The sequence below is a fragment of the Hyperolius riggenbachi genome, chromosome 1 (assembly GCF_040937935.1).
Source record: "Hyperolius riggenbachi isolate aHypRig1 chromosome 1, aHypRig1.pri, whole genome shotgun sequence".
Lineage (NCBI taxonomy): Eukaryota > Metazoa > Chordata > Amphibia > Anura > Hyperoliidae > Hyperolius > Hyperolius riggenbachi.
In genome coordinates, this window is record NC_090646.1 from 348,585,227 (window position 1) to 348,609,444 (window position 24,218).

A 24,218-nucleotide genomic window follows, 5' to 3' on the forward strand; every position below is an offset into this window, starting at 1 on the left:
GAGGATTAGCAATTGTCTTGCTACCCAATACCACTCTATTTTAATAAAATTTACGACTTGATTTCTGACACTGAACAAATTTGGGGTTACCTGGCAGCCCGTGTTTAGCCATCTTGAGAAAGATGAGCAAATTAATAGGGACAACAGTATTTGTGGAAGCGTAGGATTTCAGAAATGCAGACAGGGTGGATGAGAAAAAAGCAAGAGGCAAGTAGGGTTCACACAGTAGAATTGGAAAGGAAGTAAGTGTGTGTTTGTGTGTGTGTATTCACACAAGTGGTAGTAGCACAGAATGGGAGGGGGGAGCACAGGGAGGAAAGTTGAACAGGGTGTGTTGATTCAGATGGTAGTAGTCTGAATTGATAGTAGGGCTACTGAGATGGTGGTGTTTGTGTGAGAAGCACAAAGTATGAATGTTTCAACACAGTGTAGATGAGTGGGGGCACAAAGTGAGGGTGGAAAAACAGAAGGTACATATGGATCAGTGGCTTAACCTCTAAACATAATTTAATCCTTGGTTACAGTTCCTCTTTACTAGTGCCCATACATGGTACCATTTTTTCGTTTTGTTTTTTTCAATTGGATAATGTCGTTCAATTATTACATCAGATTGAATATAAAGATTTTTCCAACGTGTCTGATCGGATTTTTATTGAAAAAAAACTGGATAATCGTTAATTTTTCTTATCGAAAAAAAGATTATTTTCAACTATCATTTGATTACATTGTTTTGGTTGAATTAATGTGAAAATCAAACGTTTTTTATTGTACCGTGTATGGGCACCATTGGAATGATATATGTAGTAAAAGCCACAGAAAGAGATTGAGAATGACTCGAAGCATCTTCTTCAAACTTTTTTATTCAGGTTTATTGGAAAAAAAAGTTAAGTGACAATTAACAGACCTTGGTAACATTAAATTACATCATACCAGAGTGGTAAGCTTGGGTTACAATATTTTAGTTTAGGCCCAGGTTGCCTGCTCAGATCTCAACAAGTAAAAATCATTATAATGCTACCGAGGCTCAGGGTGACCCCCGTATATGAAAGCTTCCTTACTTCAGAGAGGCACCGTTCACACATGGTTGGAACTTGTGGTGGAGAGCTCAGGAAGGCAACCAGTTATGTGGTTGCTACTCTACATACTTCCTGCCTGACGCCAGATGTAACTGACATGCAGGTGGTGTTGAACTCTTTTATAATGCAGTCCAACAGCAGTTTCTTTCTTTGAATCGAATTGTACAACTAGCATAACCTTGTCTCTAGATTTACTTACTTGGAATCAGTGATGGCATTCTGAAAATCATTAACCAATGAGCAATTCCTTTTGAACTAAAAGGTTCTGCTCTTTCCTCAATGTTTTTAGTGCCTGTTAAATTGGTCATGTGACTTTCCTTAGACAAACAACAGTCAGCAAGGCTTCATCACAGCAGCCTGTGCTGTATGGTGTGCTTTGAGGACTAAGGATATCATTCATAAAAGTGTGTTCAGTAAAAAAAAAAATCTGTGTGGGAAAATACTGCATTCGGTATTTTAGACTTCTGTGTGCTCATTCATAAAAATGTTTACAGTTGCAATAGCAATGCGGTGATCTCCCGAACTAGGGTGGCAGTAGGCTGGCGTAACATGAGAAGCTAACTGAGTTGATACATTTTCTCCATGCAGAGACAGCCTTACAATAAAAGAGGCAGCCCCAGCTTCCCTTTAGATGGGCATTTTTTTAAAATTGCCTCTGTTTACCCCGAATCTGTCTGAATCTGTCTATTAGACTTTCTAAACAATCTATTTAATTGCCACAGCTTAGAAGAACGTCAACACATGGAGGCTTTCTGATGTGAAATATATCTGAAAACAGGTACCCAAGAGGTTAAAAAACACAGCCTGGGTATTCTGGAAAGCCTATTTTGTTCTGCTCTCATTGCTGCTGCCTGGGAGGTCTGTCTCCATTAACTTAGCTGTTATCCGCATGCTTATCGCCTCTTCTAAAGGGAGCGCTATTCTCTGTACGGATACCGCTTGCTCTAATCTTTATGAATTGACATTTAGTGACGTGTTAAGATAATCACTGCACAATGCGGTAATTTATCTCTCTGCTCATGTCAGCTTCTCATGCAATATCAGCTTTTATGAATGGACATTTTGCTAGATGCTCGGTAAAGTCAGCTGTTTTCAGCATTACCGCATGCAGTAATGCTTTATGAATGATAGCCAAAGTATAAAAAGAGAGCATGTCATGACAGGCTCTGCCTTAATCCTGCGGGCTCAGGGGTGACAGGCTCTGCCTTAATCCTGCGGGCTCAGGGGTGGGGGTCTCAGGTTAAATACTTCCCTAATATGATGTAATCAGGGTTCAGGTGATGCTCCTTCCCCTCCATGGGTAGTCGTGGTCATGTTTACAAAGTCTGCATCAGCAGAGATTAAAAAAAACAAAAACAAACAAAAAAAGACACCGACACAATTCTGAGGCGGGAGGGGCGATCACCTGCCTGAATGAATGAATTACCTTGGACCAAATGAGCATTTAACCCTGAACGCTCCCCCAGTCCTATATCATTAAAGAAAACCTGAAAAAAAAAAAAAAAAAACCTCTGGAGGATGCTTAACTTCGGGAGGGGGAGGTCTCTGGATCCTAACAAGGCTTCCCCATCCTCCGGTGTGCCGGCAATCCAGCGCTGCAGCCCCCTGAACAGCGGCGAGGTAAATATTTACCTACCACGATCCTACACAGGCACACTAGCAGCTCTCCATTCGGGTTGAGGCGGAAATAGCTGAACCCAATTGTATCCGCTCTATTGCACAGGCACGAGTCCTTTGGGCCTGTGCAGTAGAGCGGATACGATCAGGTTCGGCTATTCCTGCCTTACCCAAGCAAAGAGCCGCTAGTGCACCTGCCCAAATCACGGTAGGTAAATATTACTTGCCCAGGTGCACCACTTGTCAGGATTTGTTGCAGGACTTTAGGTGGAGCCAGTACTGGATTACTCCAAGCTACAGAGGAAAGGGAAGCTTCATTGGGACCCTGAGGCTTCCCCCTCCCGAGGCAAGTATCTCCCAGAGGGCTTTTTTTTTTTTTTTTTTTAATACAGAGTCTCTTTTTACTTTCAGTACTCTTTTTAAGTAAGTGCAAAACACTCATATTCAAGGTTTTATATTTACCTGCATGTGAAAAAACAAAGCTTTTTTTTTTTTAGTATTATTTAATAACAAAAAGCACAACAGCAATTATTAATGAAAAAAAAAAAGACACTAGCATTCCTTTAAAGCCAGCAAGTGAACTATCCTCAATGACCTTTTAAGGAATAATGAAAATATCAGTTGTCACCTGAGCAGCAGTTGAAATATACCTTTATGGTGACATTTCAGAGATGGAGGATTATTCAAGTAAACTTCCTCAACACTATTTTATTCTATTCTACTGGAAATAAAGCATGTTGATGCCAGAAGATGACAAAGACAGTAAACAGGAAAAATAGGTATATAAACCTCAAGAAACAACAAGGTGGTGCTGCCCATGCTAATGAATGAAACCAACTCTGTCATTTTTTTTTTCTAGAGCAGGTTAGAAGTAAAAGTTTACTATAGGAAACAATTCCACTTATTCTTTTCCCAATATTTACACAAGGACATAGCTTGGCACCCAGTGGGCTGAACAAAGATCTCTAAAAGCACAGTCTATCCAATCAGTAAGGCCAATGGGCATGTGCTGTCTGCTACACTTTGGGAACTGTGAGCTGTATAATCATATACCGGTTCAGCCGAGAAAGTATCTACCTCTACCGAGAGCTGTAGCCAAAACCTCCACATCTAGGTGGGGTAACCCGCTGTTGTCATTTGAAAAGAACCATATAGAGACAATGGGCAATCATACAGTGGTACTTTAAGGGTGAATGAAGATATCCCATTGTTTACTATGTGTTCTGCAAAAGAGCCACACAACAAATGTTAGACAGTTCAAAATGGTCCATAAACAGGTTTCAGCCGATTATACCAATGCGATAAGATAAAATAGGAGTTTTGTATAAAAAATTTGGGTTTGTGCTTTTAGTAAAATTGTTAGCCAATTTACATTACAATTTGCAGTACATTCCAAATATATATATATTTATATATGTATGCATACATACGTATACAGTCCAATAACATACAGTGGCCCTCCTGGCTGACAGTCTCTTGCTCTGTTAACCCTCTGATAGAATAGGCTTTCCAGTGCAGGATGGGAAAATGCTCTACAATGTAACTCCACCAGACGATGCGAGAGTTACCGCTGTGCTGCACCTTTATCCATTCATAAATTGACTGGCTAATCAGACTTGTCTCCGTCATCATCAGGTCGTGGATCCACATCATGGCCATTTTTGTCTTCTTTGGGAAGATGTCCTTGGGCACCCAGTGCAGACAGAGAGAGAAGGCCGCTGCTTGCGCTGACAGGCAGAGAGGGTGCCTGCAGCCCCACAGGCAGAGGAGTGAGAGGAAGGGCAAGAGCTTGAAGCTGGGACAACTGGTGGACCTGAAGTTGCTGCTGTACAGAAGAGAGAATGAATAATTAAATGACACCAAGGTTAATTTGCTATAATTCTAAAACAGAGCACAGCTGCTGCTAACATTAATACATGCTGACTGGATACATCTGTATGAAGTCATCTGCATGATGACTTCCCCATACCCCTACCCACGCCCTGGACACACCCCCTAGTCCCGCATACCATAAAGATTTAATAAGAAAAATAGGTTTTATAATTTAAACCACACTGGTCCTTTCTATCCTGAGTCAATTAAACTCAATTTTCAGTAGATAAAATACATACATTTACATAGATCTGTACATCAGTCCTGAATGAGAGACAAATGAGGAAGAAAGAGGGACAGTGTGACATGGCTCCAAAGGAGGGACGGTTGGTAGCTATGATGCTTGGCTATAGGGATTCGGATGCGTGCTGCAGTAAACTGCAGCATGCCATTCAGATCACACCAGCATGTGATTTGTACGGCAAGCCTATTGACTAAATAAGCAGCATTTTCCCATCCGACTCATTTGGGGAAATGCTGCAAATTTGAAAATATTGGGAAAAGTCCCAAAATATGGAAGTCAGTCTTAAGTCACTAACATGTACGAGCTTACTATAAAATCAGGTCAAAAGCTCCCTCTCTGAAACTCATCTACACCATTAGCTTTGTTTTCAGTTTGCTGGGGAGAAAAAAGTCCTAGGGCTGAGTGAAATATGCACCAATCTTAACCTATGTTCACAATAAATTATAGATTGTGTAAATCAACCAACGAACAATCCTTCCACGATCTATCTTTCCCAAAACCTATGCGACGTGATGCGATATGCTGACATGGCAAACGATCTGTTTGTTAAACAATGTGGAACATACAACAATCTCCATAGGTTTCTCAAACACATTGTTTAACCACTTCCGGATTCTCGGTGCGTATATGTACGCCCCTGAATCCTGAAGTGTGTTCCATGGAAACGGCGGCTCGCAGGGTAAATGTAAACACACGGGGAAGATCTTCCCCGGTGTTTACATGTATACGGCGCTGCTGCGCAGCAGCGCCGTAGAGGAGATCGGCGATACCTGGCCTCTGATTGGCCGGGGATCGCCGGCATCTGATAGGCTAAAGCCTATCCCATCAGGAGCAGGACGGAAATCCGTCCTGCGCCGCTCACAGGGGGAGGGAGAGGGAGGGAAGGAGGCCAGGAAGCGCTGCGGAGGGGGGCTTTGAAGAGCCCCCCGCAAGCGTAAGCAGCCGGCGGCGATCAGACCCCCCCAGCAGGACATCCCCCTAGTGGGGAAAAAAGGGGGGAAGTCTGATCGGCCTGGCTGCTATCTGATCGGTGCTGCGGGCTGGAGAGCCCACGCAGCACCGATCAGCAAAACCCATAGTGGTACAGAAGTGGTTAATAATCGTTCATAGCTCTCTGCACACTAGACTATAATTATCTGTTGATGTGTTCAGTCATGACGGTTGACCGAAACGCATGAGAACTGTTGTAGATCTTCCTTCTAAACTTGTAGTTTGCGTATGTTTTTCCCACAGATACCTAAACAATGCATAGTTCGTTCTATGCGATTTTGTTTCCCCATGTGCATGAGCCTTTACTCACTCCTGTAGCTTGGCCTCCCTCACTTTTATTTGATCCCAATCCCTGGCAGGGACAGTTCAGCCACTGGCTTTCAGGGTTCACAACTAACAAGCACAGTATGTCTATTGAGCCGAATGGTCTGTGGCATCCTTAGCATGAAATGGAGAGGATAGAGGAGGATCAGTCACTGGTTTATTGATTTAAGCAAGAAGTAGTTCTTAGGCTGTCACCATTATTTCTAGCATGAGCAGGGGTGGGAAAACGGGCAGTATCATACAGCAATTATAGAAATTTACTGAAACCAGTATGGAAGAGACTTCATAACTGATCTCGGCAGAGGCTGTCAAATGGGGTCATCCCAGCCAAGAATTTAGTGTGTGTACAAGTGTAGTATATATATATATATATATATATATATATATATATATATATATATATATATATATATATATATATATATATATATATATATATATATTTTTTTATTACAATTTTTATTGACCATTTTTAAGGGCTACCAGATGGCTCAAAATGTATGTGTTAAACATAAATGGGTAAAGACTAATACAGTGCGGCTGAAATACTGTATATAATGGCAGGATTTGTATAGCGCCTTTCTCCTGTCGGACTCAAAGCGCTTGCGAGGCAGCCACTAGAGCGCACTCAGTAGGCAGTAGCAGTGTTATGGAGTCTTGCCCAATGAACTCCTTACTGAATTACTGGCTTACTGAACAGGCAGAGCCAAGATTCGAACCCTGGTCTCCCATGTCAGAGGCAGAGCCCTTAACCAGTACACCATCCAGCCACTGATTATATACATAAACAGATGCAATTCTTATATATATCTTTTATGTTACCAATAAAGAGTCATTTTGGAAATTAGTACCAGTGCTCCTCTACTGTATATTTTTCTGTAGAAGCCAATTGAGTGAGGGTTAAAGGGTCCTTCACATCTGAGGCAGCAGCAGGACTGGCAGGGGATTTCCATTATTCTGCAGCACCATCCACAACTTTTTTTTTTCTGCTTAACTCTTTGGATTTACAGTCAATTGAAATCAAGAGGCTGCTTCTGAATTTGTGTGCAAGCTGCATTATTTGGGACATCGCATCTGAATCCCCATAGCTGTGCACTGGCACAGCTATTGGATTTCGATGTGATTTTGCACCAGCACAGGTGCTATGACCCATTCCTAAATGGACGTAGCCTTAGACATATTTTGATAACCTACACACTGCCCCATTCAATACACTTTTATTCCAGATGTTTTCAATTAAACACCTCTTCAGAATTCAGTAAGCAAAGTATTCAAACTACACAACTTTCCTATTACCATTCTTAACAACCTTTTTAGTACTTTTCATTTTACTACATCCTGGAAAAAAAATATTAAAAAAGCATTTCCAGTGAGAAAAGTTAAATTTAATCAGGATCATGGTCTACTACTCTTTACAGTTGTAATGCCTAAACTATGCACAGTACATTGCTCAGTCTGTCAATTACGATTGTACTGGTCAACAATCTGATGCATCTAACCTGACTGAGAATTAAAAAAAAAAAAAAAAACTTCACCAGTGAATGGAGGAATAGTCTACTGACATTTATGGGGAAATCTGAGTTCCACTAATCTTAATTACAGCGTTGATATAGCCCTTATAATTATGTCCACACACTATCTGCCCAAAAGCTGAGTAGAGAAATAAGAAAGCAACTTAATTCACTAAAAAGCAATTTAATAAATGCTTGTGATTAAGCATTATTTTCTAGGCAAGCAGATTGACAATACTTTGTGCATCCTGACACTTGTAACGTAGCATTCTCTGATGCATCTGATGGGAAGCAATTTGCAAAATATTGTAGTTTTTTTTTTACACAGCAAACTGATACATACCCAAGAAGACAAAATAGGATTTAAAATGTCCATACTATTTAAAATCCCTAGTTGTAAAGAAACAAATCTCAACTTCTAATTTACAGTATAGCATTAAAAAAATGTGATTATTCGTTAACTTTGCAGTGCTCAATGGCAACATTTCCTGTAGAGCTGAAGGTGCTATGGCTGACTACCTATACATCTCATAGTGAAATGATCAAATAATATATTATTGATTAAATTTATGTTCTAGCCCTTCTCACAGCGTGGAGATCTTTTACTGAGATATGTGAAGACAAAGGGGTCTATAAAGCAATTTTTGATCCAATAATGGTAAAGATGACACAGAAACAACAACAAAACCGTGTTCTACATACACGAATGATGGAATTCAGTTCTGGAGCAGTCACTTGCTTTGCTCTCTCGATGGCTCCCAGGACTTGCTGCTGATGCTGCAAGACAGAAGACACATACCTCAAGTAAATCAAATCATGTCAGGTGTGTTCCAGCAGTCAAGCAGTCCTCCTGCTGAACTCGAGTTAGCTCCGCCAGACCGTCCCTCCTGAGACACTGTAGCCTCCTGGGTTAACACACAGCCGCACACCCTGAACTTCTAAAGCCCCTCCTGTGCAGCCCTGTTCCACACTCCGGCTGCTGTTGAGTTCCCTACACTTGCCCGCTACGCTCTAGCTCATGTCCTAGTGTGCATCGATGTAATCCATTTTTTCTATATGTCAATGCTATGTTTGTCATGGTTTTCACCGCCATGGCCACGTGAACCACAAAAAATTCCAGGTACGTCACTTGGCGAATAAAGGCGATTCTGAGCAAGCTACACATTACAGCCAATGTTGCAGTAAAAATTGTATTAACAACTGTATAGAAAAGTGTCTTAGATTAGATAGAAAAAAAAAAAAACGGACATTCTCTGCAATTCCCAAAATGCCTTATTTAAAGCATCTTTGAGCTGCAAACACTTTAGTCCCTACCACCACCAGGGCTGGACTGGGCAAGTCTTGATGCATGTCCCTCAATACTCTCCCCACCTTATCTGTTCCTAAATGCATGCATCACACAGAACAATGGTTGGGATGATCAGGCTGCCGGGATGCTTCCATTCCACCCTCTGCACCAAATCACAGGGTGGAAGAGCAGGTGGACTGTTTTGGCCCGTACTCACGGGCTGCAAATGTTGCCTGTCGCCAGCACACGTGAGCGTGTGGGCGACAGGCCGGCGACAGCTCCTCGCCAGGTCCCTCCGCGTACACACGCGGAAGAGGGACCATCGGCGAGGCGGAAGCTGTCGCCGACGTTCCTCCTCCCTCCGCCGGAAGCTCCATATACTTTAATGGAGGTTGCTGTCGCTAGTCCGCGTACTCACGCGGACTAGCGACAGTTGCAGCGGGGGGTGCGGCGGCGACTGTCGCCATGCGATTGAAACTTTCAATCGCATGGCGACATGAGCGACGGGCGACAGTTCGGGGTGCGCGCGCGTGCAACGGCCCATACTCACGGGCGAACTGTCACCGCAACACGCGCGCGCCGCGTGTTGAGGCGACAAAAGTCCCTCGTGAGTATGGGCCATTAAATGTTACGTAGAGGAACTGATTTAAGGTTGAACTGCAGAAGAGGTCCAGGCAACTTCATCAGATCAGTGATCATGGTTTTGGAGCCGAAAATAAAAGTGTGCATTTTTACTGCTCCACTTTTAAGGGCTGTTACCAATGTCTTTTCCAATGTCTACTGAGCAAAAAGACAGAAGCAGATTCTGCCTCTGATCACATACAGTTGAGGCCAAAATCATTTTAGGCTTGCTTTATATCAAATATAGAAAAATTGGAGTGGTCAGAAATATTATCCCCATGTGAAAGCTTGCTTTCAAAACACCTACAGTAATTAAACAATCAGCTATGAAACCACACCTTTGCAGACAATTGGCTTCCTAACACCTGCAGTCAACTGACTTCCTAACATCATTCAATCAGCATAAAAAGACTCCAAGGAACAGGGTACCATGCCAATGACAATGGAAAACAATCTGGTGCTCAGAAAGACCGTAGAGGCTTGTGGTAAGGGGAAGGCTACACTGCCATTTTCAAGTCATTTCCAGTGTTTAGAACTGCTGTACTCTAAATCATTGCCAAGTACAAGGAGACACATTCTGTAAGAAACCAACCTGCCCATGGCCGTAAGTGCAAGATCTCTATAACTGTGGAGAAGAAACTAGAGATGTCAGCAAGGAGCCCTGGACATCTGACAAGATTATTGTTGCTAACCTGGCCTCTTCTGTAGTTGATGCTTCAAGGAACACTTTTGTGAGGGCTCTTCATCATGATAGGCTTCAGGGCCATCGTCCCAGAAGAACCCCTTCACTCAAAGAGCTACACATCACAGCCCGACTGAGGTTTGCCCATTGGAAGTCCGTGCTTTGGTCTGATGAGACTAAACTGTCACTGTTTGGGCACATGGATGTTTGCTTATGTTTCGTGAAGAAAGGGAGAGGCCTTCAACCCTAGGAACACAGTTCCCACAGTTAAACATGGTGATGGGAGCATCATGAAAATGATGTTGACATTTTGAGGGAGAATATGCAGAAATGTGCTCATAGTCTAGGCTTAGGTCATCTATGAGTCTTCCACTAAGACAATGACCTAAAGCATACATCAAAATTAGTCCAACAGTTCCTCAAGTATACCAAAACCAATGTTCAGTTCGGAAAGTATGCAATTTGGACCAGCTACAACAGTTTGCAATGGAAGAAAGCACAAAATCACTCAGAAGACCTGTGCTAACCTAGTAAAGAATTAAAAGAGATTGTTGTCAGTTGTGGCTCAGAAAGGGTACACTGTTGACTATTAAGGGCCAGGGAGCTGACACTTTTTTGTTCTTTCTTGTTTCAACTAGGTGTATCAATAAAATATCTTAAACTTAGTGGACTTTTTTTTATAGCAATTTCGTTTTCAAAATAAACCCTTGCTGTTAATAGTAATTTTCAAGGAGAAAATCAAGAGTGGTCGAATTTCATAAGGGAGGGGCTAATAATTTTGGCCTCAACTGTATATAGAGAAGGGTAATTGATCTTATAATTTGAGGGTTATCTGGTCAGAAAACACTCCTAGTAATCTTGCTTTGCCGCAGGGTACATCAGGAACAAGATCCATACAAGTTTAAATATTTATCAAAACACCTGAAATACTAAACAGGAGCAAGAGAATAGAGATTTACTATAGAAGGACGGCTCAGGTCATAAGTCTCACTAAAGACAGTGTTAAAAATACCACTTCAAGACCAGTTCTTACAAACATGACTGTTTTCTACATTATATACATCACAAAACTGGAAAATACTCAGTCATGATAAGTTTGATTTTGCAGTGCAGTCTGAAACATACATGTACCTCCATATCTTCAGTGATGCACAACAATAAAAAAGTGCACCAGCCTACACCTTAGTTTTACACGTATGTCTGTTCTACAAAGCAAATATAATGAAAACTGAGGTTTTGAAGCAGTGGGGGACCACTTTATGGTTAAAAAATAAATGGATAAAAGCGATCGCCTGTTGCTCCAACATGCTGGACTTTGTTATATCATCATGACTATTCAACAATAAGACAACACAAAACTAGCAGCTTTCTGTGGCAGAAATATTTGAAGGGCACCCACATTCTCCTACAAGTGTCACTGAAGGGTATAACAGTGCCGGGTGGCTATTTCTTCATATGGTTTGTCTAGATGCCCACCACAAAACCATCTCAGTGGATTGTGACACTGCAAAGCAATAGGAAAACCATAGCACAAGTAACAGCTGATTTGTAATTAACTAGCACAATGTTCTGGTGTCAAATCATTTAATACATTTCACCATCTAAAGGAGGTTTATATTTAGTGTCACGCAGAACGATAGGTGTGGAGTGGGGGATGGGAAAGAACCAACAAATCATTAAGATATAGAAGCAGATGGATTTGCACTAAACACTTAATTCTTGTGCAGCTTTGCATGACAAACATTCTCCAGCCTAAATTTGTGGGAGCTATAAGCACAGAAAGGCTTTTTTGCTCTAATTATTAGATGACAGAAGGCAGCAATGGGGTGTGAGTGTGAAAGCAAACACTAAAGAAGGAAGTGGCAAAGGATGGGTGGAGTTTGTGGAAGTCATTAGAGATGGCAGGAAAACCAAGCAGGTTCCCCAGTGTGATTATCCAACAAGAAAGAAAAGTCTTTCTATACAACAACCATGAATAACCACTTAGAGACTTACCTCCTGAGACAAGTAAGGCAACACTTGGGCACAGATTCCATTTAACCGCTTGACAATTTCAGCCTGCCAGAAAGCAAGAGAGATGTTACAACACTGTAAAAAAAGGGGAAGATTTAGCCAAGAAAAATGACAGCATCTTGTATGCTGGCACTAAACAGAAGATAATAACCTGATGTAATTTAGCCACCAAAAGATTTGCTTTTCATGAATATGTAATTAGCAATTAAGACATCTCCTAGCTTTCTTAAAGAGGAACTGCAACGTGAAAACGTCCCCTGGGGGGTACTCACCTCGGGTGGGGGAAGCCTCAGGATCCTAATGAGGCTTCCCACGCCGTCCTCTGTCCCTCAGGGGTCTCGCTGCAGCCCTCCGTACAGCGGTGACGTAATTATTTACCTTCCCGGCTCCAGCGCAGGCGCTCTGAGGGCTGTCGGCTCCGAAGTAGGACGGAAATACCCGATCGCCGTCGGGTCCGCTCTACTGCGCAGGCGCAAGCCTCCGGCGCCTGCGCAGTAGAGCGGACCGACTGAGATCGGGTATTTCCGTCTACTTCGGAGCCGACAGCAGCCACAGCGCCCCCGCTGGAGCCTGCAAAGGTAAATATTGAACTGACAGTCGGCTCTGTCGCCGGCTGTTCGGAGGGCTGCAGCGAGACCCCCGTGGGACAGAGGACGGCGTGGGAAGCCTCATTAGGATCCCGAGGCTTCCCCCACCCGAGGGGAGTACCGCCCAGGGGCGTTTTTTAATGTTACAGAGTCTCTTTAAGCAAAAACGAGAAGAATACAAAGGTTTTCATTACTTTTTTCCTTAAAAAAACCCCAAAAAAACAACAACTTTGATTCCTAGGTGAATGTATTGGTTTTCTGACTGATACTTTCTGAATCACTGACCTAGAAAGAGCATATGGAACAGTTGTTCTGACTCTGCTGCCCGAATACGTGTTGAATGTGTGTGACCACTGAAGGGAAAATAGCAGCCAGGAAAGTAGAATTATTTAAAGAGTACCTGAGGCAACATCAGGTCAAAGGTTAAACACTTCCTTAAGGAGAGGGAAACCTCTGGATCGTCCAGAGGCTTCCCGCGCTGCTCTCTGGGCCTACGTTGCCAAACGCGGTCCCCTTAAAGCGGATCTGAGATGAAAAACTAACTATAACAAGTAACTTGTCTATATATCTTATCTAAAGTTTTCACAGCATATCTAGCTGCAAACAGTTTTAAAAGTTTATGATTATTTATTCCTGTGATACAATGAGGACAGCCATGTTCTGATTGTCACAGGCTGAGGGCTGGAGATGCTATCAGCTTGCCTGAGTGTACATTCAGTCCCCTCTCCTTCTCTCTCCTCCCCTCTGCCTCTGAAATCAATGGCTAGTAACCTCCTCCTCCTGCCCATAACATAATTATGCAAGGAGTAAAAGTTTATCTCGGATCCATCTTAACCACTTGCCGACCAGGGGATGTTACACTGATCGGTGCTGCGTGGGCTCTACAGCCCGCAGCACCGATCAGCAGTGCAGCAGGGCGATCAGACTACCCCCCTTTTTTCCCCACTAGGGGGATGTCCTGCTGGGGGGGTCTGATCGCCGCCGGCTGCAGTTGCTTAGCGGGGGGGGCTCTTCAAAGCCCCCCTCCGCAGCGCTTTCAGCCCTCTCGCCAGCTCCCTCCCTCTCCCTTCCCCTGTGTGCTGCGCAGGACGGATTTCCGTCCTGCGCATTGAAGGATAGGCTTCAGCCTATCATATGCCGGCGATCCCCGGCCAATCAGAGGCCGGGGATCGCCGATCTGCCTTACGGCGCTGCTGCGCAGCAGCGCCGTATGATGTAAACAGCGGGGATTTCTTCCCCGCCTGTTTACATTTTGCCGGCGAGCCGCCATCGGCGGCTCTCCGGCTGTTCACGGAGACACCCTCCGTGAACTGACATGGAAAGGCCGCTCGATCGAGCGGCCGTTTCCATGGTAACCCGCAGACGACCAGTTTACGCCAATCGGCGTTAGCTGGTCGTCAAGAGGTTAAAGAGACACTGAAGCGAAAAAAAAATTATGATATTATGATTTGTATGTGTAGCACAGCTAAGAAATAAAACATTAAGATCAGATACATCAGTGTAATTGTTTCCAGTACAGGAAGAGTTAAGAAACTACAGTTGTTATCTCTATGCAAAAAAGCTATTAATCTCTACGACTTTCAAAGTCGTGGAGAGGGCTGTCTTCTGACTTATTATCTCAACTATAAGTAAACAGTTTTCTTTTTATCTGCTAGAGGAGAGGTCATTAGTTCACAGACTGCTCTGAAAGAATCATTTTGAATGCAGAGTGTTGTGTAATCTGCACATATTAGAGAATGATGCAATGTTAGAAAACACACTATATACCTGAAAATAAAAATATGAGAATATTTTCTTTGCTGCTAATCTTCTAGTAATTATTCATAGTACAAGACCAATTCATTATATCATATTTTTTTTTCACTTCAGTGTCTCTTTAAGAGAATCCAACAAGCTCCTGTTGGATTTCACACCCACAGTTCTCTTGAAGCACGAGTGGCTCTGTGCTACTGCGCGGGTGCTTGTGCATTAAGGGATGCATGGTCGCAATGTGCAGGAGGGTCCCCGGCAATAGCAGAGGACAGCATGGGAAAACTCTTCTTAAGCAAGGATTTAACTTTTGACCAGAAGTTCTTTTTAAAGGACAACTAAAATGAGAGTTATATGGAGGCTGAAATATTTATTTTCATTTAACCTCCCTGGCGGTATGAATTGTGCGGCTGCGTGGCCGCGGGAGGGTTTTTTCCACTTTTTTTTTTTTTAGCATGTAGCTAGCCTAGCGCTAGTTACATGCTTCCCCCCTCCCTGCGGCGTCCCCTCGTAATGCCCGATCGCCGCCGGCGCCGCTGGCCCATAAGGAAATCCCGTTCTGAACGGGATTTCCTTGAGGGCTTCCCCCGTCGCCATGGCGATGAACGTCGTGACGTCATGGACGTCGTGACGTCACAGGGAATCCCTATCCACCCCATAGCGCAGCCTGGCAGCGATTGGCCAGGCTGCGCAAGGGGTATGCGGGGGGGGCCTGTATAGCGGCGGGTAGCGGCACATCGGCGGCGGCGATCGGACCAAACACGCAGCTAGCAAAGTGCTAGCTGCGTGTTTGAAAAAAAAAATGATGCAAATCGGCCCAGCAGGGCCTGAGCGGCACCCTCCGGCGGCTTACCCCGTGTCCAGCACGGGGTTACCGTTAAGGAGGTTAAACAATACCAGTTGCCTGGCAGCCCTGCTATTTATTTTGCTGCAGTAGTGTCTGAATAACACACCAGAAACAAGCATGCAACTAATCTTAACAGATCTGACAATAATGTCAAAACACCTGATCTGCACATGCTTGTTCACGGTCTATGGCTAAACGTATTAGAAGCAAAGGATCAGCAGGACAGCCAGGCAACTGGTATTGTTTAAAAGGAAATAAATATTGCAGCCTCCATATTCCGCTCACTTCAGTTGTCCTTTAAGCGGGCATGTAAAATTACAGTTTCCAGATTCCACGTGTAGCAGTTTTGACTGTATGGAGCTCCTGAAAATAACTGTATAGTAGGTTGTTTCAAATATACTGCTAGACATAGCGCCAGTTTCACTGCAGACTTTGGGTGTCTTGTATCATATACAAAAGCTGATCTACAGAAAACTTTTTGGACAATCCGTCATATTAGCCTCCTTAGCGGTATGCCCCACACTGTCGGGCATACCGCTTGCTGGCCCCAGGAGTCCCCCAAGCATAATTATGGCGATCGAATGGCTGTAAACCCTGTAGCTAGCACTAGGCTAGCTAGTACATGTGTCCAGCTCCCCCGATTGCTGCGGATCCCCGCCGATCCCCGTTAACACATTACCACCACCACCCCCCCCCCCCTCCCGATCACACAGACTCCCTACACAGCTTCGGTTTCTTTATGGGGAGGATCGGGTTTGCGCATGACATATGACATTGGCGACGTCATGACATCATGTGCGATCCTCCCCATAGTGAAGACCGGAGCTGTCCGGGGAGGCTGCGCCGATCGCTGGATCCAGGCTGGGTAGTGTATCAACGGGGGAGCGGCGGGTGCTGGGCACTTCTACTAGCTAGCCTAGTGCTAGCTAGAGGGTTTACAGCCATTCGATCGCCGTAATTAAATTTTTAGCACAAACTGGTAAAACCTCCTGAGCGGCGTAACGCTCAGAAGGTTAAACAATATTTTAAAAGTGCTAACATATTATGCAGCGTAGTACACAAGATGGAAAAGACATTACAACATTAAACAATGTCACACAGGCGGATTACAGCGTTAAACTATAGTACACAAAATAGTAATGCAACAATAAACAATAGTATGCAGAATGCAATATACGGATCATTATAACTGTCACAGAGCCCTTACGGTGGCAGAGAAGAAAACGTGAGGAAGAGGGCCTTGCGAAATAGGCTTACAATCTAACATGCACACATCAGACCATTTTTTTTTATATTTCAAATATGTTCCAACATGTTCCGGTAAACACTGACTGGTCATTTTCACTAATCAATATTTGCCAGAATGTCTCATGCTTTTTCAATCACTTCTAATATGTCTGCAGAAGAAATTACTTATGATTAATCTGTTTATTCTGATCAGAACATACATCAGCCAGAAGTGAATATTGGCTGGCGTGTAGAAAGACTTGTTCGCTTTGGTCTCTGCAATCATGGGTCTGTGGAGCCCATACCATCAGTTGCATGATTACTTGTTCTTTTCACTGAGGAAGGTTATGATTCTGTCTGTGTATAAGGGGGCATTGCCATGCTATAGATTAGAATAAGGTTGAAACCCAACAGATGCTTCTCCAGTGCCACTGCATGATGGATAACATTCTGCTTGTACTTGTCAGTGGTAAGTAAGCCGTCAGTGTTGAGTAAATCACAAACTCCATTTGTACAAATTCAGCTCCAACTCTAGGGAACATATACAGTGGTTTGCAAAAGTATTCAGCCCCCTTGAAGTTTTCCACATTTTGTCATATTACTGCCACAAACATGAATCAATTTTATTTGAATTACACGTGAAAGACCAATACAAAGTGGTGTACACGTGAGAAGTGGAATGAAAATCATACATGATTCCAAACATTTAAAAAAAAAAAAATAACTGCAAAGTGGGGTGTGCGTAATTATTCAGCCCACTGAGTCAATACTTTGTAGAACCACCTTTTGCTGCAATTACAGCTGCCAGTCTATTAAGGTATGTCTCTACCAGCTTGGCACATCTAGAGACTGAAATCCTTGCCCATTCTTCTTTGCAAAACAGCTCCAGTTCAGTCAGATTAGATGGACAGCGTTTGTGAACAGCAGTTTTCAGATCTTGCCACAGATATTCGATTGGATTTAGATCTGGACTTTGACTGGGCCATTCTAACACATGGATATGTTTTGTTTTAAACCATTCCATTGTTGCCCTGGCTTGCTGTTTAGGGTCATTGTCCTGCTGGAAGGTGAACCTCCACCTCAGTCTCAAGTCTTTTGCAGACTCCAAGAGGTTTTCTTCCAAGATTGCCCTGTATTTGGCTCCATCCATCTTCCCATCAACTCTGACCAGCTTCCCTGTCCCTGCTGAAGAGAAGCACCCCCAGAACATGATGCTGCCACCACTATATTTGACAGTGGGGATGGTGTGTTCAGACTGACGTGCAGTGTTAGTTTTCCGCCACACATAGCGTTTTGCATTTTGGCCAAAAAAGTTCCGTTTTGGTCTCATCTGACCAGAGCACCTTCTTCCACATGCTTGCTGTGTCCCCCACATGACTTGAGGCGAACTGCAAACAGGACTTCTTATGCTTTTCTTTTAACAATAGCTTTCTTCTTGCCACTCTTCCATAAAGGCCAATTTTGTGCAGTGCACGACTAATAGTTGTCAGAACAGATTCCCCCACATGAGCTCTGCAGCTCATCCAGAGTCACCATGGGCCTCTTGACTGCATTTCTGATCAGCGCTCTCCTTGTTTGGCCTGTGAGTTTAGGTGGACGGCCTTGTCTTGGTAGGTTTACAGTTGTGCTATACTCCTTCCATTTCTGAATGATTGCTTGAACAGTGCTCCTTGGGATGTTCAAGGCTTTGGAAATCGTTGTGTAGCCTAAGCCGGCTTTAAATTTCTCAATAACTTTATCCCTGACCTGTCTGGTGTGTTCTTTGGACTTAATGGTGTTGTTGCTCCCAATATTCTCTTAGACAACTTCTGAGGCCATCACAGAGCAGCTGTATTTGTACTGACATTAAATTACACACAGGTGCACTCTATTTCGTCATTAGCACTCATCAGGCAATGTATATGGGCAACTGACTGCACTCAGCACAAAGGGGGCTGAATAATTACACACACCCCACTTTGCATTTTTTTATTTGTAAAAAATGTTTGGAATCATGTATGATTTTCGTTCCACTTCTCACGTGTACACCACTTTGTATTGGTCTTCCACATGGAATTCCAATAACATTGATTCATGTTTGTGTCAGTAATATGACAAAATGTGGAAAACTTCAAGGGGCCGAATACTTTTGCAAACCACTGTATTTCCCTAAAGATATTCATCCAATCGCCATTCTCCAGCATTTCAGCTGACAAACTGCCTTGCCTGGGAGAGACATTTTTCAAATGGTGAATCAGTCGCAGTCGTCCTAATAACCTGTTGCCATTTCCTGCACCACGATCTTAGATAGTTAAACTGCTCACTTATGCTGGGAATACACCATGAGATGTTTTTGACAGATAGCTGGTTCGATAGATAATTTCTGACAGATCCAATCTGATTTTCGACCGTTTTTCTGATTGATTTCTAATAGAAGTGAATGGAAATTGACCAGATAAACGATCGGAAAATCGATCAGAGAAATCGATCGGACAGTAAATCTGCATCCTCACAAGTTTGCCTTCGGCAGCAATAAGTCTAGAGCCGGTCCTGTGAATGGCAACCTTAATGCAAATTATCTATCATGCAATACTAGCAAAGAGCGATTAGACTTATCACAGTCCAGTCTGCAGGATATACCACAGGCAAACTGTCAAAATGAACCACCTGCACAAATATAAACAAGGAAGGATGCAAGTGATTGTATGGCCGCAGAAAGCCCTGAACTACACATTATCAAGCCAGTCCAGGATAACTTGCAGGAACAGAAGTAAAAGAAGTCTGCATTGGAACTGTAGTGAGTTCTCAATGACGACTGAAAAAATCTACCACACCAACAGCTTTTTAAACTGCATGCAAACCTGCATACAAAAATTGCTGTTGTGTTAAAGCAAAGAGTAGTTATGCCAATAGTGATGAGGGTTTTTTCCCCCGCTTACTGAACTTTTTAGGCAGTTTCTCAAATAATGAAAAGAATAGCAATGCAGCAATTTTTCACAACTTTGCCTGCCTCCCTTCTGTTTTAAAGCTTTTCCTCCACGCCCCTCCCTTGGTCGAAGCTCTGACTGAAACCAGTCCAAGCAATGCACTTGCCCTAGCCACTCTTCGATTGCGCTCTCGAACGGCTGTGAACAGCAGCTAGAAGCATTCGGGCATAAGTGATTTGGAAACATTGCAACCCTGCATGCCCAGGATACTTCTGGCCAAAGCTCCTGCACACAGCTAAGAGGGAGCATGCCCAAAGAGGGTGCACAGAGTGGACAGAGCATGTGCCCTTCAGCAATGGAAGATGGGAGGCAAAATAGCTTCAACACGAAAGGGAGGTTGACGAACCTGAAGGACCACACAAGTTTATTTGGACACAAAAGATTATGGGGACACTAAAGAAGCCTCAGGTATGGGCACAGTGTAAATTTTGATTGGGTTTAGGTACACTTTAAGTATTTAGATTTTTAAAAACTCAGACATAGCTGTGGTGAACACTTAAGTGCTATAATGAAACATTTTCCAAACAGGTGGTGATGTCTCCTTTCCTCCATGCTCAGATCATGCCTTCTGTTCCTCTGTACAGACCTCGAATCAACAACCTCTCATATGCCAAGCTTTTAAATTGTCCTTGGATGTATTTAATTAGGTCGCGTCCAAGTCAAAACAGTACAGTACACTTTGTACACGAGGACAACTTTGTATGTATAAATCCTTAAACTCCTTTAATGCAGACTCAGTCCACTGATGCTTTAGGGCCTTAAAAGCATTTCAGTACACAATTGCATCCAAGACTTTTTTTCATTGTATTTATGCATAGTTGCCTTTATTATCTACAAATATTGGCTTCAGCCTGCAATTAGTTAAATAAATACCATTATATTAAAAAAAAAAATCAAAAAAATAAATCAGTATTTCATATTAAAATGTAATATTCATTATTGTGCAAGGCATGATCAGTTTTTCATTTGGGTTTGCTTCACCCACTATGGCTGGAGTTCTATTTCTTTTGTGCCATTCATGTGTGGTGGCCTAGGTCAAACCATAAAAAGCAATTGACATTTTACTTCCACCATGATTATGTACCCATACAATCCCCAATATCACAGTCTCAGTGACAAGGTTTGTTCATTAAGTAGTGCAGATAATAAATAGACCATTAGCAGCAAAGAAAATAGTCTAATTTTTATTTTCAGTAATATGGCTTTTTACTTTATAACGTTGCATCAGACTTTCATGCAGTAAAACATTATCTCAAACTGCCTCACCAAGACCAAGTTGGTCTCAAAGAAGCTCCTTTGCATAGATGATTCAAGTTTTTAATTCTTCTTGTACTGGAAAATAATATGACACACTTCTTTGCTACTAATGTTCTATTTATTATCCATACTACACATATACCAGTAATTCACCATCTCATAACTTTATTTTGCTTCAGATTTGCTTTAAGAGTTCCAATTCTCCCACATTTTCTGCCTGATTTTTCCCTTCTAAACATATATTTACCTTTACATTAACTGCCAAGTCACGGCAAATTACCCATCCATGTACCGGTTATTGCCAGAATATCATAGTCCTGATCTAGTAACTCTTTTTTTTTAATTTAAGTCTAAGTTTATATTAAAACATTTTTCTTTTTGGGAAAACTTGAACACATCCTTTATTTATGCTATAGGTGTTGAAGAGGGGGCAGGGCGCCCCCTCTTCAACACCTATAAATCTAGAATGTCGTACATCTAGCCTAAATATTCTCTCTGTACTCTCCACCAAGTCCTAATTTAAAGTCTGCAACTGCTATTTTTTTTCCCACAGTTGCTCCCTTTCCATTTTAGTGCAGGCTGTCCCTACTGTAGAACATGTAGCGGACTACAAAGTCCTGTCCACTTTCCCGAGAACCCAAAATCTTTCTTCCTACACCAACTTCTCAGCCAGTTTAATGCTCTAGGCCAGGGGTCCCCATCCACCGGGCCGCGGGCCACTGCCGGTCCGTGGGCAGTTGCCAGCTGGGCCGCGGCGGGTCTGGCATCTCGCCCCCCTCCCCCCGCGGCCGGCGCTCCTGTCACCTTATGAGCTGGCGGCCGCTTCATGTCACAGATTCCACGTAGCATCTCCTATTACAGCAGCGCTTCCGGCGCAGCTGCTGTAAGGAGGGAAGAAAGCGGGGCAGTGGCTTCCTGTAGCGGCCGTTACCATGGAAACCGGCGCTGTCTCGCTTCCTTCCCTCCTTACAGCAGCTGCGCAGGAAGCGCTGCTGTAATAGGAGATGCTGCATTCCTCAGAGCGGCTACGGGGAATCTGTGACAGGAAGCGGCCGCCAGCTCATAACAGGTAACAGAAGCGGCGGCCGCGGGGGGATAGGGGCTACACTGGGGCACTATACTAGCTATACTGGGGCACACTGGGCACTATACTGGTGCACACTAGGCACTATACTAGCTATCCTGGGGCACACTGGGCACTGTACTAGCTATACTGGGGCACACTGGGCACTGTACTAGCTATCCTGGGGCACACTGGGCACTAGACTAGCTATCCTGGGGCACTATACTAGCTATCCTGGGGCACACTGGGCACTATACTAGCTATCCTGGGGGCACTATACTAGCTATCCTGGGGCACATGGGGCACTATACTAGCTATACTGGGGCACATGGGGCACTATACTAGCTATACTGGGGCACACTGGGCACTGTACTAGCTATCCCTGGGGCACTATACTAGCTATCCTGGGGCACATGGGGCACTATACTAGCTATACTGGGGCACTATACTAGCTATCCTGGGGCACATGGGGCACTATACTAGCTATCCTGGGGCACACTGGGCACTATACTAGCTATCCTGGGGCACATGGGGCACTATACTAGCTATACTGGGGCACATGGGGCACTATACTAGCTATAATGGGGCACACTGGGCACTGTACTAGCTATCCCTGGGGCACTATTCTAGCTATCCTGGGGCACATGGGGCACTATACTAGCTATACTGGGGCACACTGGGCACTGTACTAGCTATCCTGGGGCACACTGGGCACTAGACTAGCTATCCTGGGGCACTATACTAGCTATCCTGGGGCACATGGGGCACTACACTAGCTATACTGGGGCACACTGGGCACTAGTGTTGTCCGGATCATGAACGATTCGGATCTTTGATCCGAATCTATTTTATGAGTCGATAATCCGAATCATCAAAATGAGTGATTCGGATCGTAAAAGGGGCGGGCCCAGGAGCGACACGCCCCCTCTCAGCGGGCAGCGGGGTCCTGGAAGCAGAGCTGAGATGGATCGCTCTGTTGGAAGGGAGGCAGCCTTGCAGGGAGACAGGTAGATGAGAGAGAGGGGACATGGGTGCCGCTGCCAGATATGTGTAGAGCACACATACTGGCTATAACGTGCTGCCCATTATAGGCTGGCTGTTCCGTAGTGCTGCACAGTGATTGCATGGGAAGCTTTTGGCTCAGCACAGCTCAGTAACTTTGCAGACAGTGTGATTGAAAGGCAATATGATCCTCCTGCACTCGGCACTAAACAGCTGCACTTATCTTCTGGGAATGCTTTCTTTCACTGTGCGACCTTTTCTTTCAAAGTGTACAGATGAACATATAGGTGAAATATATGTAAAGCATGTGATTTGCAGCATGTGGGTATTACGTGCAAACATTTCTGCTCTCTGCTCGTCCCTCCTCCCTTCTCTGTCCACTCCCTGCCCTCTGTCCATCTTCTCCCCTTCTCTGTGTGTCCACTCCCTCCCCGTCTCCTGTCCACAGACCTGTCCTGCTGTTCATTTCACCCCCGAATGCTTCCGGTAGTAAAATGATCCGAGATTCGGATCAAAGATCCGGATCTCTTCAATGATCCGATTCGAATCATCCGGATCATTGAAAAGATCCGAACTTCCCATCTCTACTGGGCACTATACTAGCTATCCTGGGGCACTATACTAGCTATCCTGGGGCACATGGGGCACTATACTAGCTATCCTTGGGCACATGGGGCACTATACTAGCTATCCTGGGGCACTATACTAGCTATCCTTGGGCACATGGGGCACTATACTAGCTATCCTGGGGCACTATACTAGCTATCCTGGGGCACACTGGGCACTGTACTAGCTATACTGGGGCACATGGGGCACTATACTAGCTATATTGGGGCACACTGGGCACTGTACTAGCTATCCCTGGGGCACTATACTAGCTATCCTGGGGCACACTGGGCACTATACTAGCTATCCTGGGGCACTATACTAGCTATCCTGGGGCACACTGGGCACTATACTAGCTATCCTGGGGCACTATACTAGCTATCCTGGGGCACATGGGGCACTATACTAGCTATACTGGGGCACAATACTAGCTATACTGGGGCACACTGGGCACTGTACTAGCTATTCCTGGGGCACTATACTAGCTATCCTGGGGCACATGGGGCACTATACTAGCTATCCTGGGGCACTATACTAGCTATCCTGGGGCACATGGGGCACTATACTAGCTATACTGGGGCACTATACTAGCTATCATGGGGCACTATACTAGATATACTGGGGCACACTGGGCACTATACTAGCTATCCTGGGGCACTATACTAGCTATCCTGGG

The 24,218-nt window shown here is 44.1% G+C and overlaps 1 protein-coding gene across 4 annotated transcripts in view; it reads right to left on the bottom strand.

Annotated features, from left to right (window-relative positions):
* Positions 1-842: 842 nt before the first annotated feature.
* The window catches only part of TLE5 (TLE family member 5, transcriptional modulator), a 78,847-nt gene continuing 55,471 nt past the window's right edge, over positions 843-24,218 (bottom strand). Inside the window, exons 5-7 of one of the 4 annotated variants that reach the window (XM_068234084.1) lie at positions 12,221-12,283; positions 8,337-8,411; positions 843-4,515 (exon numbers count right to left, since the gene is read on the bottom strand). In XM_068234084.1, coding sequence (XP_068090185.1) covers positions 4,300-4,515; positions 8,337-8,411; positions 12,221-12,283 — 354 coding nt within the window. In that variant the 3' untranslated portion in view covers positions 843-4,299. Of the gene's footprint in view, positions 4,519-8,336; positions 8,412-12,220; positions 12,284-24,218 lie in introns of all 4 variants that reach the window. The other 3 variants (XM_068234083.1, XM_068234086.1, XM_068234085.1) reach the window with 3 other exon arrangements.